This window comes from Rattus rattus, chromosome 15, assembly GCF_011064425.1.
Source record: "Rattus rattus isolate New Zealand chromosome 15, Rrattus_CSIRO_v1, whole genome shotgun sequence".
Taxonomy (NCBI): Eukaryota; Metazoa; Chordata; class Mammalia; order Rodentia; family Muridae; genus Rattus; species Rattus rattus.
Window position 1 is genome coordinate 54,329,809 of NC_046168.1, and position 19,941 is coordinate 54,349,749.

Genomic DNA, 19,941 nt, shown 5'->3' on the forward strand with positions numbered 1-19,941 from the left:
TTTTAAGTTTAGAACTAAAAATGAACGAATCAATTGTTTCCAGCCTCCTCCTTGGCACTTATCATTTTAATTTTTGGTCTCTTTGAATCGACCTTGTGGTTGCCCGGGAGATCACGTGAGTTGCAGAATCAGAGGGGAAGCGTCCTAGAACTGAACTTCATCCCACCTAGGGCGAACTGCATAGATGAAGAGCAGTCCGGGTCGGGGAAACTCTTGCACAGTGTACCCACCCAGAGGGTTTTAGTCCTCAGATCCTGAGAACATTCTGAGATTATTGAAACTGTTTATTATTATTAGTGAGTGTGCTGTGTATGTGTATGTGCCAAGGCATGCTTGTGGAGCAGAGAGCAGTCCTCTCCTTACACCGCATGTGGATCCTGAGAAACAGACTCAGGTCAAGCATGGAGTGCAAGCGCTTTACCCACTGGTCATCTTGTTGGCTCCCTATTTGGGTTTTTAATAAATATCCAAATCTTTTTTTTTAATTAAAAGGTTTTATTTTTATTATGTATTTGGGTGTTTTGTTTGCATGTATGTCTGTGCACCACGGGTCCTCTAGTACAGAAGCTAGTGCTCGTAACCTTTGATCCATCTTTGCAGCCCAAATACCGAAATCTTTTTTTTTTTTTTTCCTATTCTTTTTTTCGGAGCTGGGGACCGAATCCAGGGCCTTGCGCTTGCTAGGCAAGTGCTCTACCACTGAGCCAAATCCCCAACCCCCAAATACCGATATGATTTGGGGGTTGATAGCACAAATGTAAGGATTGAAGGTCTGTAAAGTTCGATCTAGGGCTGGAAGAATCCCGTGTAAATTAAACAGGTTCAAAAATTCTAACCATCACAAAGAGTGATTGACAACCCTGCAGAGAATGATCCAAAATCAAAAAGCACCACTCTAGATTCAGATAAGGCTCAAATGGTCTTCTGCCCACAACTACTTCTGTGACCCTGGGGATTCTGTGAGGCTTTCTCTTTTAGAGTACAATGGAGATGATTCATTCTCTCTCTCTCTCTCTCTCTCTCTCTCTCTCTCTCTCTCTCTCTCTCTCTCTCTCTCTGAAACATACACACACACACACACACACACACACACACACACACACACACACACACACCCCAAAAATAAACATAATAAGAATTAAAATCACGGGCTGGAGAGATGGCTCAGTAGTTAAGAGCACTGACTGCTCTTCCAGAGGTCCTGAGTTCAATTCCCAGCAACCACATGGTGGCTCACAACCACATGTAGTGAGATCTGATGCCCTCTTCTGGTGTGTCTGAAGACAGCCACAGCATACTTATATATAATAAATAAATAAATATTTAAGAATTAAAATCACTATTGGTGTTAATAACTTTTGTTTTTGCTTATTTGTTTTGGTTTGTTGTTGTTGTTGCTTGTGAATTTGTTTGGTTGGTTTTGAGATAAGGACTCCCCCTGTGGTCCTTGCCTGGAACACATGTCGATCCTCCAGCTCTAGCCTTCTGAATACTGGGATTACAGGTCTGAGCCATCATATCTGGCTAAGGAGGCATTCTTAAAGTTGTTATTGTAAGCACCCCTTCTGATGTTCATTTTCCTCTAAATAAACAGTGACGTGACAGACATAGCGACCGACTCCCAAGCAGCCTGCTGTTGGTCTCTTTCAGGCTGCACTGGCTGCTTTGAATGAAAGGACTAACCGTCCAAAAACTGCCATCCTGACTACCCTCTCAGCACCATCAACCTTGGGGAAAAGAAAAACTAGACAACAGACACCTGTGTTGGTAGACACTTGTAATCCCCACGCTTGGGAGCTGGAAGTAAAGAGAAGAGGGGTAGGTCATCCTTGACTACATGGCGAGTTTCCAGGCTGAGTAAACGGTTCCACAGTGCAGCTGGTCAGCTAGAGAGTAGCCAGGACAGAAAGAAAAGGGCAGCAGCTGGAGAAAGATTTATACGAGAACTGTAACACAGGGATAAGGGTGAATTCCTGTACCCAAGGCCTCTGACACCCTGCTCCCACCTGCCTACTGCTACTGTTTGCGGCTGCCAAGCTGCATTCTGGGACTGCATCAGCTTCTCTGAACATTTACTTTTTTAGGCATGCTTGATACGAGATATGTTTGAAACCGAATAAGGAAATATTAGATACACAGACCTTCAATCCAAGCATTTGGGAGGTGGAAGGAGACAGGAACATCAAGCGTTTGCAGTTATCTTCAGCTTCATGGTAAGTTAGAGGCCAGCCTGAGATAGGTAAGAGATGTGGGGGGTGGGGGGAGAAGGCTTAATAGGTAATCTGCTTGACATGTAAGTAAATGGTCCAAGTTTGCTTCCCACTACCCATGTGGTACACAATTTAATTCCAGTATTGAGAAAGCAAGGGCAGGCAGGTTCCTAGGGCTCACTGGCCAACCAGCCAAATTGGCCAGCTCTAGGTCCTGGTGAGAGACCTTGACTCAAAAAATATGGTAGGCATCGCCTGAGGAATGATAACTGTCTTCGTTAGGGTTTAACTGCTATGAACAGACACCGTGACCAAGGCAAGTCTCATAAAGGACAACATTTAATTGGGGCTGGCTTACAGGTTCAGTCCAATATCATCAAGGCAGGAACATGGCAGCATCCAGGCAGGCATGGTGCAGGAGGAGTTGAGAGTTCTACATCGTCATCTGAAGGCTGCTAGCAGAATACAGGCTTCCAGGCAGTTAGGATGAGGGTCTTAAAGCCTACACCCACAGAGACACACCTACTCCAACAGGGCCACACTTTCTAATAGTGCCACTCCCTGGGCCGAACATATACAAACCATCACACTAACTGAAGCTGTGGTGGTTTGAATAGGTTTGCCAAACATAGATTCACGTTTTTAATGCATGGCCCACAGGGAGTGGCACTATTAAGGTGTGGCCTTGTTCATTAGGGATGTGACCTTGTTGGAGGAAATGTGTCACTGTGAGGGAGGACTTTGAGGTCTCCAGTGCCTAAGCTCCACCCAGTGTGGAATCAGAGCCTCCTCCAGGCTGCCTGCAGAAGACAGCCTCCTCCTGCCTACCTTCAGATCAAGAAGTAAAAGTCTCCTCCACCACCATGTCTGCCTGCACGCTGCCACGCTTCCCGCCGTGATGATAATGGACTAAACCTCTGAAACTTTAAGCCCCAAGTAAATGTTTTCCTTCATAAGAGTTCCCCTTGGTCATGTGTCTCTTCATAGCAAGCAAACCCCGGTTAAGACATTGACCTTTGGCCTCCATTCACCCATGAACAGGACCTGCACATACCAACTTGAGTGCTTACACAAAGGATAAGGAAGGTAGCTCAGTGGTAGAATGCTTGCCGGCCACCCACAAGGCCCTCTGTTCGGTCTCCAGCACTGAAAAGAAAACACATAAGGATGTCACAAGACACAGTGCTGGGCTGCTAGAAACGCCTATTCTATTGACTTGTTGGTTGTCTTGTTTTGTTTCATGGTGTTGCTGGGGACTGAACCCAGGGTCTCTGGTATCCTTGACAAGTACTCACCGCCCTCCACCTCCAACCCCCCTCTTCTATTGAAAACCAGGATCATGCTTACGTCGCTCAGGCCTGCCTCGACAGATCTCGAGTCTTCTCTTTTATTTTGAGACAGTTGTTTAGCTGTGTAGCCCAGGCTCACTTCAAACCCACAATCCTCCTTTCTTAGCCTTCACTAATTACAGGCTTGTGCCACTAGGCCCAGTGACGTCATCGTTTAAATGCGCATGCCTCCAATTGAGGAAATGATATCTTGTCACAACCACAATGTCATGTAAAGTCACGAAGCTGAAGAGAAGATCCTTCCTTGGGCTCTCCGCTTCACTAGTCCCGTAGTATATTATAGGTGCTTCCATGAGGCCTAGGGAGTGAGACTCCCAAGTGGAGGCAGACACGAGGGTCAAGTTGAGGTCTACTACGCCATCTGAGCCAAGTTATTTAGCCATTTAGTCTGTGCGAGTCATTGGGAAAACAGTATGCTCGCCAATCTTAGAGGATTTATAGCAATAAAACAAACATATAAGAGCATAGCAAATTAGGCATCGGTGTATAAACATAAAGAATTTCTCATACCGTTAAAGGTAGAATCCTGGGCTGGAGAGATGGCTCAGCGGTTAAGAGCACTGGCTGCTCTTCCACAGGTCCCGAGTTCAATTCCCAGCCACCACATGGTGGCTCACAGCCATCTGTAATGGGATCCAGTGCCCTCCTCTGGTGTGTCTGAAGACCATCTCACAGTGGGATTTTAGAGATGGCCAAGTTGAATTAGAAGAAAGGCCTCCTCAGAGACAGCCCAACAGAGAGATGCTGTTAATCATCTTTAGCAGCTTTGAGGCCATATTCCTCAGATGCTGGCCCATGTAAAACCTAACACCAGCATGACAGGAGGCAGTCCCCAGTTCAAAGTCGTTCTCTGAAAGGAGGAGGGCTGGGAGATGGGGCTGGGGAAATGGCTCACCAGGTGAAGGTGTTTGCTTTCAAGGCTTCATCTCAAGTTTGATTCCAGGGATCCACATGGTGGAAGGAAGAGAATCTACTCCTGAAAGTTGTGCTTTAACACCCCAAACACAGACACAAAATTTAAAATGTAACAAAAACTCAATAAATCTTGGGCTGGAGAGATGACTCAGTGGTTAAGAGCACTCACTGACTGTTCTTCCAGAGGTCCTGAGTTCAATTCCCAGCAACCACACGGTGGCTCACAACCATCTGTAATGGGATCTGATGCCCTCTTCTGGTGTGTCGGAAGACAGCTACAGTGTACTTATATATAATAAATATTAATCTTCAAAATATTAATAAATCTTAAGGACATTTAAATCCTTGATAGCAGAAACTAATATTAAGATTGCCGTATCACCTAAGCCAGGGTAGAATAAAATTAATTTTGTTTGCTTTTGAGATAAAGTCTTATATCCTGGTTGGCCTTCAAATTGTAGTTGAAGATGGCTTTAAGTTCCTGGTCATCCAGACTCTACCTCCCAAATGCTGGAATTACAAATGCGTGCTACCAAATACAATAAATCCCCTGCCACGACTTCCTGAATTTCAGGCAAGCATCTACCAATTCTTAGAACCCCAACCCCTGAGAGTTTTTGAGTGTGTTTGTTTCAGACACTCTTGACGCTATACCTCAAAATGAAATAGAACGTACAGTGTCACTATATATAACGGAGGCTGGCCTTGAGCTCTTGGCAATCCTCCTGTCTCAGCTTTCCTAGTGCTGGTATTACAGGCATGTGCCACCATGTCCAGAAAAGAAATGATTAGATTTATGCAATCGGTGTGGAAGCCACACTATCTGCTGACTAAAACCAGGTATTTTTTTAAGACAACTTGATTCAAGCGAGATTATAAGTAATAAAAAATAACTTGTTTCTAGCAGCGCTTCTCATCTTGATGATTATAACACAGAGGACTGGGAGCCAGGGTTGCGGCAAAGCCAGGCTGCAGAGCAGGAACCTTTTGTCAGCCCTATCTTAGGATTTATTGGCCTGGACTCAATAAAAACCACAACTCCCAGAATACCCGGTCCTGGGGGCGTGCCCAACGGTGAGGGGGCGGGGCCTGGAGCCTGGGGCGTTCCCCGCGAGGTTTTGAGAGAGTGAGGTGGCGGGAGCGGCGGCTATGGCGGCGCCGGAGGAGAAAGCATCACAGGTGACATCTGGAGCTGGGTCGGGACTCCACTTAGCGCTCCGGGAGCCACGCATCTGCTGGTCACCCGCTGCGGCTGTTTTTTGTCCCGATTCCACGGTGCGGTCGTGACTGAGGCCCATTGCAGGCCCGGACTCCCCTGTGGAGACCTTGCCCGCCCTTTCCCGGGTCTCCCAGCCGCTCTATGGAGCTCCTCGCTTCAGGCTGGCGGATTCCGAACACACACCCACCTTGCAGTCCAACCTTGACCTTTCGCTGCTGCTTCAGTAATAGAATGTAAACACTTAAGCTGCAGCCCAACCCCGAGAGTGTCCTATTACGGCTGGGGTTTAGGGTGTGTTGGAGACCATTAGCTTTTCAGACCGTGCACAGAACTATCCCATCTCTCAACTTTCACATTCACTTGTTAAGATCTGCCAAGTGAGGCAGGGTTTTTTTTTTTTTTAAAGATTTATTCATTTATTATATATAAGTACATTGTAGCTGTCTTCAGACACACCAGAAGAGGGCATCGGATCTCTTTACAGATGGTTGTGAGCCACCATGTGGTTGCTGGGAATTGAACTCAGGACCTCTGGAAGAGTAGTTGGGTGCTCTTAACCGCTGAGCCATCTCTCCAGCCCGAGGCAGGTTTTTTTTGTTTGTTTGTTTGTTTTGTTTTGCTTTGTTTTGTTTTTGGTAGTTGTTGGTTGGTTCGTTTTTACTAGGGCTGCGTTTGCAGCATTGGGAAAGAATGATACACTCTTTGATAATGTCGATTTTTCATTTGCCTACTCACTTGTTGACAAGTCAGGACGTGAATGAAGTAGGACCTCCAGAATAGTCACAGAAAACGTTTAGTTTGCTGTAGAGCGCTCGCTCCTTTGTAAGATCCCCTTATGCCATTATAACAAGGCTTACCTTTTAATGGTTAGGTCGCTGAGTGGTTGAAAAAGATATTTGGAGACCATCCCATTCCACAATATGAGATGAACGCACGGACGACAGAAATTTTATATCACCTTTCAGAACGCAACAGAGTCCGGGACAGGGACGTCAACCTGGTAATAGAGGATTTAAGGCAGAAAGCGAGTGAATATGAGTCGGAAGGTGAGTTAAGTCTACAGCTTTGGAAGGGGTCATAGAGGTAACTAGAATTTGTGCAGGGTTAGGATAGTCTACTTATATTGATTATTTTCATTTTTTTTTCTTTTCTTTTTTTTCGGAGCTAGGGACCGAACCCAGGGCCTTGCGCTTGCTAGGCAAGCGCCCTACCACTGAGTTAAATCCCCAACCCCGATTATTTTCATTTTTTAGACAAATTGGCTTTTGCCCTGTTATACTAACTTCAAAATGAGAAATTTCACTATAGTATGTCTTCTTAAAACAATGACTCCTAAAAAATAGTTACATTTGCATGGGTGGGGGTTGGGGGAGGAATGGCTTTTCATCCCAGCACTTTAGAGCAGAGACAGGAGGAAATCTGTGAGTTCAAGGTCAGCCTGGGCTGAACAGTGAGGTACCGCCTCAAAAGAAATAACACGAAAGCTTCCTAGCCGAACACAAAGGGTTCTAGCATTTCTTTCCCTTACGTTACTTGCAGGACAGCAGAGGTGGCAGCCATGATGTGTGAGACTGCACAAACCGCCATGGTGGAATGGCTTTAACATGTTCCACTAGGCCAGGCATGGGGGTGCAAGTCTGTAATCCCAGCATTCAGAAAGCAGAAGCAGGAGACTGCAGTGTCAGCTCGGGTCACATAGCAGAACTGTCTCAAAAAGGTCCCTCCCCCTCTCCCTCAGCCCTGTTTTTTTTTTTTTTTTTTTTGGTTCTTTTTTTTGGTCACAGGGCCTGTGGGCAAGAAGGAGCCCTGTTTTTGTTGGTCACTGTGGCATGAAGGGTGGGAACCAGCTCATCTGGGGCGTCCCTTTTTGCAAGCCCTCCCACTGTAGGGTTCTCTCTCTGTAGTAAGTTTATGCTCATTCTGTTTAAACAAAACAAAAACAAACAAAAAACCCACAACTTTTGAGGATGACAGCACACCAAACAGGAAGTGACATCTATTTGCCATATGCTTAACCAAATGGAGACACTTGGTATATACAATTTTTTAAAGTTGATTCTTTTTTTTTGTGTGAGGGTTTTTGCCAGCAGCTAGGTATGTATACCCTGTGAAGGGCTGGTGTTTGCATGGGTGGGAAGAGGGTGTTGGATCTCCTGGCGCTGGAGGCAAGTGTGATTGTAAGCCACCATGCGGCTCCTGGGAGGGTCACCTGGGTCCTCTGCAGGAGCAAGTGCTCTAGCTGGACACAGTGACACCCACCCTTAATCTCAACACTGGGGAAGCTGAGACAGGTGCATCTCTGTGAGTTCAGGTCTAGCCTGGTCTGGATAGAGAGTTCCAGGACAACCAGGGCTTCCTACAGAGGCCTTGTTTCAAAAACATCAAAAAAAACCTGAACATCTCTCCAGACCCTGTATGGTGTTTTGAATATACTGAAGTTATATTTAATTCACATATATACTTTTTCCAATAGTCTTTAGATTAGCCCTAACTCTGTTTGGCGTGCCTTGTTTTGTTTTGTTTGCGTAACCTTGGCTATCCTGGAGCTAGCTCTGTAGACGGTGCTGGCCTCTAACTCACAGTGATCCCCCTGCCTCTGCCTCACAAGTGCTGGAGTTAAAGGTGTGAGCCACCAATGCCTGGCCTGGTGAGCTATCTTAATGGCTTAATGGTTTAGAATACTCCCACAATGGGAGCAAGGCAATGCCATACGACAAGAACCTCCCATGTTTCCTCCATATATATATATATATATATATATATATATATATATATATATATATATAACTATAAGAATATTTCGGACTATTTTATTCATTTTCAGATTTTATTTCTTGTGAATGGGTGTTTGGCCTGCATGTCTGTCATGTGCTTGCAGTTCCCTCAGAGGCCAAAAGAGGGCATTGTATCCCTTGGGGCTGGAGCTACAGAAGGTAGTGAGCTTCTGTGAGTACATCAGGAATCAAACCCAGATCCTCTGGAAGAGCAGCCAGTGCTTTTAACCACGAAGCCATCTCTCCAGCATGCATATACATACATACATATATATGCATGAATGACCATTTTTATAGAATATCTTTTTTAAAAGATTTATTCATTTTTTAATTTTACATGAAGTGTGTGTGCGCCTGAGTTTATGAATGTGTGCCACATGCATGCAGAAGCCTCCAGAGCTCAGAAGAGGGCACTGGTGCCCTAGGACCCGGGACTGCATGATGATAGAGGCACTTGTAAGCTGCGGATGCAAGGACCCGAGCCCAGGTCCTCTACAGGAGCAGTAAATGTCCTTCTCTGCTGAGCCTTCTCTCCAGCTCCCGTGTAATATCTCCTGTTACTCCTTCACAGTGTCTTACACATAACGTACTTTAATCATCTCTATCCTGTTACACCTCTCACCCCCACACACCTCCCAGATCCCTATGTTAAACTTTTTTTTTTTTTCGGAGCTGGGGACCGAACCCAGGGCCTCGCGCTTGCTAGGCAAGCGCTCTACCGCTGAGCTAAATCCCCAGCCCCCTCGTTAAACTTTTATTAGGTTTTATTTGTGTGTGCATGCGTGCACACATGTGCTCACTCATATACCACACATTTAAAACGAGGTTTATTTTATGGATGTGGCGGCATGCAGCCCCAGGACCAGCACTCAGGAGACAGGAGCAGGCAGAACTCTGTGAGTTCAAGCCATTGTGTTCTACCTAGTGAATTCTAGATTAACCAGGCTTCACAGTGAGACCGTTTGTTTGTTTGTTTGTTTGTTTGTTTGTTTGTTTGTTTTGCTTTAATCTACTCTTTTGATGTGTAAGTGCATGTGGAAGTCAGGACAACTTGTAGGAGTCGCTCTGTGTTCGACCATGTGGGTCCTGGGGACTGAACAAGTTGGTTCCCAACACTCCCGTTGGATGCTTCCCACCTGCCTCTTCACTCAGCTGCAGGGGATGCAGTGCCTCTGGTCTCCATGCCCATACACAAACCTCCATAGACATAATTATAGATTCATCATTTTCTTTTCAAGATCGGGTTTCTCTGTGTAGTCGTAGCTGTCTTGGAACTCCCTAGCCTTGAAATCAGAGGTCCACGCCTGCCTCTGCTTCTGGAGTTCTGGGATTAAAAGGCTTGCACCACCATGCCTGGCTCCAAATAAGTCTCAAACAATCAAACTATAATAAAAGCTTTAAAAACCAAAAAGGAGGGGTTGGGGATTTATCGAGGTGGAAGAGATCTTGCCTAGAAAAAGCAAGGCCCGGGGTTTGGTCCCCAGCTCCAAAAAAAAAAAAAAAAAAAAAAAAAAAAAAAAACCAAAAAGGAGAAGACATCTGAGACACCATGAAATTCCTTTATCATTTCAGCCAAACGTCTTGAAGACTTTCTCGTGGAGAGTGTGAATTTTTCCCCTGCCAATCTGTCAAACACTGGTTCCCGGTTTCTGAATGCATTGGTGGACAGTGCAATTGCCCTGGAAATAAAAGATACGTCACTAGCAAGGTATTGTGATGGTTTTGGTCTGTGTTCCCATGGGAGACTTTTCTGCATGACCTTGACCTAAAAATCTTTTGGTTCTTACAGTAAATCTGTGTAGAAGACTAGCAATGAATACAAGAATGCACAAGTGGGTTGGTTGGTTGGTTGGTTGGTTGGTTGGTTTTTGTTGTTTATTGCTGGTTTGTGTGTCTGTGTGCTCAATTCTAGTCAGCTCAGCAGTACTATGGGTGGGTGGCCATGGGCTATAAGAGAGCTCACTGAGCAGACGTCGGAAAGACGGAGCCAGGAAGTAGTGTTCGTTGTTTCTGCGTGAGTTCCTGCCCTGACTTCTGTCAGTGATGTATGGCGACCCTTCAAGAAAGTGAAATAAACACTTTCCTCTGTAGCCTTTGGTCTTGGTGCTCACCGGAGCGCGGGGAAGCAAACTAAACCAGCTGGAGGCTGGTTGTGTGGGTGTGCACGTGCAATAAGTCACAGAGGCGGAAGATCAGAAGGTCAGGGTTATCATCCTCAGCCCCTTAGCCGGTTGGAGGCCAGTGCGGACTGTGTGAGAACCCACCCCCAAGAAGCAACAGGGGCAGTAGCAAGTTAAATGATCTCATGGTAAAGTTTGATCACAGAAACACTGAATGAATTAAGGACCCTTGTTGTTTGAGGTAGACATTTCACCTCAGAGGAAACTGAAGCCGAGGGAGGGAAGGTTAACTAACTTCTTCAGAGTTGGGGTCCCTAAGCAAATCTGACTCCAAAGTCCCTGTGACTACTGTTAGTGCTATTTCTTACCTCAGACTGTTACTGCAGCTTACCACGGTCAGAAGGGTATGCGCACGTGTGTTGTGCATAACTGCCAGGGTAAAGTGTGGGAACTACACAGTGCGTGAAGAGTAGTCGTAAGAACACTGTGTCGTCAGGGTAGACCTAATCAGGACTGCAGACACCAAGGACAACTGTGTAGGGATATATCCTGTCCTAGGGGAACAGAGATGACTAGGGAGGTAGACATGGCCTTCAAAGACAGTTTGAACTTTAGTCAAATTCGAGAGAGGGGCAATGGCGAGAATGTCACCATGGTAACAGCTGCACTGTAAGACTGAAGATGCTACACCTGCAAGCACAGGCAGAACCTCACTTGAGTTTGGAGGCTTTTGTTTGTTTGATTTTTAGGGTTTCTGTTTGTGTGTTTGTTTTTATTTTGTTAAAATAGTGTCTCACCATGTATCCCTGGTTGGCCTGGAAGTCACTATTCACTGTGTGAACTCTCGGATCTGCCTGCCTCTGCCTCCTAGTCCTGGGAATAAAGGTGTTCCTTTCCACACCCAGCCTTACCTAAGCTTTGAAGGGAAAATGGGCGTTTTGTCTGCTGAAGGGCGGTTCAGGCCAGGGGCACAGGTGACAATTGCGTATATGAATGGTCGGAGCAGCAGGGTCATGGAAACCGTAGAGACGATCATGTCCATGGAGACCGTGTCCCCCACTCCTCCGTGTGACTATGCTCTTCTTTCAGTTTTATCCCCGCAGTGAACGATTTGACTTCTGACCTTTTTCGTACCAAATCCAAAAGTGAAGAAATCAAGCTTGAACTGGGGAAACTTGAAAAGAATCTGACGGCAACGTTGGTGTTAGAAAAATGTCTCCGAGAGTGAGTTGAAGTGTTGGCAGTTTTGAACTATAAAGAGCTTAGTGGGACATTGACAAGTGGGGTGTGGTGGCGCTGGCCCATAATGCCATCTACTGGAAGACTGGGGCAGCAGCCCAAGCCCAGGGCTGCCTGAGTGACTCAGGAGGTGCCCAGCTGCTTACTCTCCCGTTCATCACCCTCATACTGATTCCTGCAGTATTAAAAATACAGAGATTAATAATTTTCCAAAATTTTTACCCCACAAACTACCACCGGAAGTCCATATTTTAGTACAGCTTTAATGTCTCTGTTCGATGCTGTGAGCCTCTAGATTCTTCTTGCCCCAGAGATTAGAGCCAGTGGTTAGCATTTATGTAAATGCAGAATAACTTGGTGACATACAAATATATTAAAAAAAAAATAATGAGGGGTTGGGGATTTAGCTCAGTGGTAGAGCGCTTGCCTAGGAAGCGCAAGGCCCTGGGTTTGGTCCCCAGCTCCGAAAAAAAAAGAACCAAAAAAACCAAAACAAAACAAAACAAAAATAATGAACATGTTCATGGACACTTTATCATGTCCCATATAGTAGAGAGGACTTCATGACCTTGTTTCAAATTGGCTTTAGGATGTAATAAATCACTTTTGTGAATAGCAGTTTTAGCTTGTCCAAGAATAAATGCTACAGGTTGAAATTAATGTTAATTTATGTTCATTGAGAAAAGTCTCGCGTGGCAGCATGGGGGGAAATGCACTGTAGTCTGGATGTAAAACCCGTGACGTCGTCATAGCAAGCTCGTAGGCTGTCTATACCGGTTAAGCCGGACTGAAATCCCAAGAGAGGGAGCTGAGTTCCTTGTGTTTTAAATACTCATTTACTGAGAAGTCGTACATGCTTTAACCCTATTTTGGAAGAGACCTCAAGAAAGCAGATGTGCACCTGTCTGCAGAAAGGGCCAAAGCCGAGGGCCGCCTCCAGAACATGGACTTCCTGAAAGCCAAGGCGGCGGAGTTCCGGTTTGGGATCCGAGCTGCAGAGGTATGAAGACCTGCGTGGGGCCGCCCGGGACCTATGTCTCCACTGTAGGAAGCATTCTCAGCCCTTTCCGTAGATGAGGGAACTGAGGGAAGACCTGCCACTTACCCAAGTTTATTTAACTCGTGAGCAGCAGCTCCACGGTCAGAGTCGGGCATGGAAACCCTTATTCCGGCACCATCTTTTCCCCACGTCCGCCGGTAGAAAGGATTCGCATCTAACGTAAACTAGCTTAGACGCATGCGTGCTTTTTCATTTGTGATCCGTAGCTCTTCTTTACATGTTGAAAAACATTCACGATGGTTACCTTCCAAACGATCTTTCAGCGGAGCTCTTTTTCCTCACGTTGTAGGAGCAACTTTCATCCAGAGGCATGGACGCGTCCCTGTCTCATCGGTCACTAGTGGCACTTGCAGACGTAAGTTTCCTGTCTTCCTGTCTTCTGCTTTGTGACTGAATACCACAGATTGGATCATTTATGAGCGGTCAAATAGGATTTATTTGGTTTGTGATTCTGAAGACTGAAATGTCTAAGCGCCACGGGCCACATCTGCTGAGGGCCCTCAGCTGTGTTCTCAGATGCGCAGTGGCCATGCAGGCCCCAGGGTCAGGGAGGTGACTCAGTTGTCAGTGCTTACCTGAAGTTGGACCCCTGACACCCGTATATAAGCTGGGCGTGGCTACACATGCCAGTAACCGGCACTGGGGAATGAGAGGGCAAGAGAGGGCGGTTCCTGCATCATCAGTCCCTCCCGCCCTCCCTGTAGAAGACGAGCTACAGAGGAACTACAGAGAAGCTCTGTAACTTGCCGCAGTTTACGTAAAGCAGCTTCAGGCTCTCGTAAGGCATTGACTGCCTTATACCTGGCGCCCATCTTCCCCCAACTTCTGAGCATAGAGAGGATTCAGGTAACACGATGAGCTTGGTCACTCCCAGGCCAGGTAGTTTAGCCTGTCAGTGAATTCCAAGTTTAGTGAAAGATACTGTCTCAGAAAACTAGGTGTCACGCGACTGAGGAGGACGCCCAGCATCAACCTCCTGCCTCTACACAGCGTACAACTTGGAGGAGTAGGCTTTCTCTTTCTACCATGCTGGACCTGGGAATCCAACGTAGTTAGATGCTCAACAATTAAGGGCACTGGCTGCTCTCCTCAGGGACTAGGGTTCAGTTCCCAACGCCACACTTTCTCCTGCTTCTGTGGGCACCAAGTATACATATGGCTTGCAGTCATATATGCAGGCCTAACACTCATACACAAAAAATAAATTAAAAAAGAAAAACAGGCTAGAGAGATGGCGCCGTGGCTAAGACACTTGTGCTCCTGCAGAGGATGCAGGTTTCCTCTTAGCACCCACATGGTGGTCCACAACCATCTGTAACAGAGGTCTGGGATTCAGTACCCTACTCTGCCTCCACAGGCGCATAGAAAAGTTAAAAAAAAAAAAAAAGGAAAAAAAACAGTAAAACCCTATACCATAAAATAAAACACAGTAAAACAAAAAACAAACAAACAGACAAACCCAGGTTCACCAGGCTTGGCCGCAAGTACCTTTAACCCTGACCATCTTGCTAGTCTCATAGTCCTACGCTAAATGAGTAGGACGATAGGGTTCTTATTTTAAACATTTTGGAAAAGGAGTGATCCCTTTGAAATTCTTGGATTCTTTTTTTAGGATTTATTTATTTTATGTATGAGTGCTCTATCTGCATGTACACCTGCAGGCCAGAAGAGGGCATCAGAACTCACTACAGATGGCCGTGACCCACCATGTGGTTGTTGGGAACTCAGGACCTCTGGAAGAGCAGTCAGTGCTCTTAACCACTGAGCCATCTCTCCAGCCCAGTTTTTTTTATTCTTTATTTAAAACACCTGTGGGTTGACAAGTGTCGCTCAGTGACAGATTGCTTGCCGAGACCTTTAGGAAGCCATAGACTCCATCATTAGCACCACAAATAACTACCTTTATTTACTATTAAAAATGACTAATGTTTTATTGCATCTCATTTCAGTAATGAGCACTGTTTGGTGTTTTGTGGATATTTCTGTTACTGTATAACTCTCTCTGCATTTCCAGAAACTTTCGGAATTAAAACAGCAGACTATCCCTCTGAAGAAGAAATTGGAGTCCTATTTAGATCTAATGCCGGTAATTGTTGCTATGGGTTTTCTTGGAGTCATGTTTTCTAACTTTCCTCTAAAGACACTAAGCTATCAAAATAGTGGGTTTGTGTGTTCAAGGATTTAAAACCCATGGCCAAATTGACAGTGGTGACTCACACTTGTTACTTGAGTACTTGGGAGACCGAGGCAGAAGGATCGCTGCGTTCTAGGGCAGCTCAGGATACAGAGTGGAATAGAGGAAATAAAGAGAGTGGCAGTCTTAGCATGGTAGCCCACATCTGTAACCACAGCTCTTGAACTCAAGACCAGTTTGGGCTACATAGTGAGACCCTGTCTTGTTATGTTTATGTATTTGTTTTGGGTGTGGGTGCTGTAGTACACTCGGAGGCTTGCAGAACAAGTTTCAGGACAGCCAAGGCTACACAGGGAAATCCTATCTTGGAAAAAAGATCTAACTCTAAGGCAGTTTTTTAATTAGTGATTGATGGGGGAGGGACCAGCCCATGTAGGTTTGTGGTTTGGGTTCTGGAAGAAGCAGGCTGAACAAGAAAGCCATGGGGAGCAAGGCAGTGAGCCGCACTCCTTCACAGTCTCTGCCTCCTGGCTCCTGCCCTGTTTGGGTTCCTGTGCTGACTTCCTCAGATGATAGACAGTCCTATGAGTTCCTGTGCTGACCTCCTCAGATGATAAACAGCCCTGTGGAAGTGTAAAGCAGGCAGACCCGCCTCCCCGACGTGACTGTGTTCATAGTGTTTCATCACAGCGAGAGAAACCCCAAGTACAACAAGGCTGCAGTTGCAAAGCCTCAGCTGTAGTGGCCTCTTCCTCCTGAGGTTCCGGAGCCTCCCTCAATAGCCCCAGCAGATCCGACCAAGAGCCGGTGTGAGGCTTCCCATAAACCCTGACACTTTCCTCGTTTGTTTTTCTTTATCAGAATCCATCTCTTGCTCAAGTGAAAATTGAAGAGGCAAAGAGAGAACTAGTAAGTACTTGCCATTTTTCTTACTTAATTTTTCCCTTTTAAATCAGCAGTTACCAAATTGAGATAATAAGATTTCTAAGCTGTGTTGAGTGATGAGGTCCAACTGCTTGGGAGTACACACTGTCTGAAACAACAACAACAAACAAACAAAAGGTTAGACATAACAATAAATAAGAACAAACAGAGAAGCATACAGTAGGCCAAGCAGGATTCGTGCAAGTTTGAGGCTAGCTGAAGCTGCATATCGAGATTCTTTCAAAACTACACATAAACAAAACTACACACATGAGCATGTGCACATACACACACACAAGAACTGGCAGTGTAGCTCAGCAGTGGAGAGGGCTTGCCTAACATCCATCCATTCCTCAGACACACATGCATACATACGTGTACATACAGCACACACACACACACACACACACACATACACACACACACAAGTTCCTCAGTTTGGTTCCAAGTATCACAAAAAATAAACAAATAAATAAAATGTTTCCTTAATGCTTTCTCCCTACTTCTCTCATTGTCAGTAGAAGTAGGAGTCTCTCACGTCTTTGTTTATGGCTCATTTTCTTCCTCCAGGATGCCATCGAGGCTGAACTCACAAAGAAAGTAGATATGATGGAGCTGTGAGCCAAGTAGACGCCTCTCCTGAGGAGATGACAGTTCTTAGAGACGATAATGTCTTTGTTGGTAAAATAACAGGGCTTGGTTCTGCATTTACATTTTGTGGCCTGAATACAGTTTTCCTATGAAAAGGCACTTTCTTTCTGTTACCTGCTACTTCCTGCACACCTCGCAGTTAAGAATCTTCCCGAAAGCGGGTAGGGGCTGGGGCAACGGCTCTGCATTTTAGAACACTTTTTGCTCTTGCTGAAGACCTGGGTTCTATTCTCAGCGCCCATATGGCGAGGCTTGAAAACACCCATGACTAGTGACACACACACACACACCCTCCTCTAGCATCTGCAAGCGCCAGGCACACATGTGGTACACAGACATATGTACAGGCAGAATACTCACATGCATAAACACTTTTTAATTGAGAAAAAGGAATCCTTCAGCAGCTCCGTAAGGTGGCCGTCATGACAGTACTGCAGACGCACGACCTAGGCCAGTGGACAGTTTGTGTGGCTCCAGTCTCTCTACCTCCTCCTTCTCTCGGGCTCACGGGCCTGTCTCCCAACGTTAATACGTTATCTCGTGAAAAAAGCAGCCTTTAAGCCAGTGGCAGAAAGAAATAGTAAAGCAAGCATATGGTGCTAAATTTATATTTCATGCCTTCTATTAGGATAACCCAAAGAAATCAAAGAAGACCAATATAAAAAATTTAAATAAAGATACTGAACTGGGAGTCTAACAGTTGATCGAAGCGCCGTGTTCCATCTCCAGCCCAGCGTGGTACACACGTCTGTGTTGGGTTTTGTCAACTTCACACAAGCTGGAGTCTCCTTTATCGCTTCGCTCTGAAGGCAGTTCTGTAGGGCATTTTCAGAATTCATGGTGATGTGAGAGGGCCCTTGCCACTGTGGGTCGTGCCACCCCTGGCCACGCGGTGCTAGGTTGTATGAGAATGCAAGGTGAGCCAGCGGTAAGCAGCCTTTCTCCATGCTCCGCATCAGCCTCCGCCTACAACTTCCTCCTCAGTCCTGCCCTGACGTCCCTCAGCGATGGACTGCAAGCTTCAGTGGACGCATGAGCTAGGCCTCTCAGAGTGTCAGCACCAGTTGAGCCATGGGCAGACTGCAAGGTTCAGCCGAATCGGCCCAAGCCGGAGCGTACCTGCTTTGGGATGGTAAGCGCATTTGTAGCGCCCACCTGAGAGGGTGCCTGAGGAGTGCTCGGCTGAGTTACCTCGGAGAAGACTGTCGAGCTCCTGCCTGCTGTCCGCTCTTAACGAGTGCAGAATCGCTCTACTCCACCTGTAAACGGAAAGGACATCCAGACTGTAGTTTACTCTCCCCAGTGAGACCACAACGCCATCCCAAATCTGGTCCCAAAATTCCAAGCATGATAAGTACAGAGAAATGACACATAAAAAGAAAAGGCCACTGGGACCATCCAGAGTATATAGTTTATCTGATAGTTGATTTTCAAAGGTTATAGTGGGGACAAAAGTCGGGATCAATGATCCCTGTATGCCAACTGAAAGGCTGGGTGGAGAGGCACATGTCTGTAGTCAGTGCCACACAAGGAGAAGGATAGAGTTGAAGACCAACCCAGGCTGTGTCCTAAAACCCTATCTCAAACAAAAGGAAATGCTTCACCCCAAATTACACCAATGGAGAATATTAGAAATTCTAGTAAGGGGAGGTGGGCAACAGTGATCGAGCATGGCCTTTGTCTACGTAGGATGCTGCCTTGGCATCTGCCTCCACACTTTATCTTCCCTTCCTAGGACTCCAGTGCCAAGAGAGTTCTAGGAAATGCGGAGGGTTAGCCGTACTAATACTAAATGAGGTAACTCAGGCCCAGACGGACGATGCCTCACTCTCTCACATATCTTTGCATTTTTAGATCTGTGTGGCCAAGTGTCTGTAGAGGTAAAGAATCTAAAAAGGGCCCAGGAGAGGAAGAAGGGAAGAGGTCTTTAGAGAGGGAAGGCTACTAGGATACACATGAAAATAGAGGGGCATAGGCTTAGAGCTTTTTTTTTTTTAAACCTATTTTATTTATCTTAATCCCTAACCCACTGACCAGAGGTAAGGAGAGAAAAAGGTTAACAGGAAAAGGGGACTGAGGACCTGTTCAGAAGGAGTTCCCTGGCAATTCCACTCTCAGTCGTCAGGATACCAGCAGCCCAGTTCAATAGCAAACACCAAACATGAACCAGCAGTGGCTGCTCGATCCAGCAGAAACAGCAAGGCTCAGTGGAATCCGCCAGAATCATCTGGAATACCACAAGAAGTTCTTTGGTGCATTTCTCTCTACAAAGTGAAGACCAGCGAAGAAGTGAAGCAGTGAAGGGTTACGTGGCATAGCCATGCAAGAGCGACCTCCCACTGTCTGTGGGGCAGTTAACTGAATTGTTAAACCAGAAATTTCCATGTTAGAGGGGATTACTGGGGATTACAGTTTGAGTTGGGGTGGATGGTACTCTAATCAAAAACTAAGGATGTATGAAGAAGCATTATGGAGATAAATACTCTTGTAACCTAATTGAAAGTACATGCTTTTATTTATAATAATAATGATAATGATGATGATAATAATAATAATAAATTTTGAGACATAGCCTGGCACTTATGTAGACCTGACTGGTTTAGAACTCACAGAGCTCCGCCTTCCTCTGCCCTTTGATTGCTGGGAATTAAAGGTATTCGTAACCATTACCTATCATACATACACACACACACACATACACACACACACACACACACGCACACACACCCCCCCTGAATGGGTGGACAATATTTCCCTCAGTTGACCTGAGTTATTAAATCAAAGTCTCAACATCAAGGAAGCTCCAGAGGCCGTAGTTTATCACTGTTGCTCTTGGTTGACCACCATAACTAGACGGTAAGACCCACCCTGCTGAAGAAACAGCCTTTGTCTGAAAGATATAGAGAAATCAAGGGGGAATTGTGTGCTGGCTCTTGAGAAAATGTCCCCGCCAGACTGACTTGTGGGCAGGCCTGTGGTACATTGTTTTTTTCAGTTGATGGTGGCTATAGGAAGACTGGGACTGGGAAGTGCCATCCATGGATTGGTGGTCCTGGGTTTGTATAAGCAAGCAGGTTGAGCAAGCCACGGGGAGTAAGCCAGTAAGCAGCCTCCTCCATGGCCTCTGTATCCAAGTCCTCACCTTGCCTGAGGCCCTGCTTGGTGTAGTGGTTCTTTTCTATTGCCCACAAAGCCTCATGACCAGGGCGACTTATAAAAGAAAGTGTTTAATTGGAGTTAGACTTTTCAAGTGTTAGAGTCTGCAATGGCAGAGCAAAGTACAGTACAGGGACAGCTGAGAGCCCATGTCTTCATGTGCAAGTGGGAGGCAGAGAGAATACTAGGA

The 19,941-nt window shown here is 45.9% G+C and overlaps 1 protein-coding gene across 1 annotated transcript; it reads left to right on the plus strand.

The window, feature by feature from the left end:
• Positions 1 to 5,566: 5,566 nt before the first annotated feature.
• Haus1 (HAUS augmin like complex subunit 1) lies at positions 5,567 to 19,174 on the plus strand. Its single transcript, XM_032885389.1, has 9 exons — positions 5,567 to 5,653; positions 6,565 to 6,739; positions 10,040 to 10,175; positions 11,677 to 11,811; positions 12,703 to 12,826; positions 13,176 to 13,241; positions 14,901 to 14,972; positions 15,882 to 15,929; positions 16,515 to 19,174. Exons 1-9 carry the CDS (start codon positions 5,624 to 5,626, stop codon positions 16,563 to 16,565), a joined length of 837 nt encoding a protein of 278 aa, XP_032741280.1. The 5' UTR covers positions 5,567 to 5,623; the 3' UTR covers positions 16,566 to 19,174.
• The last annotated feature ends 767 nt before the right edge of the window (positions 19,175 to 19,941 follow it).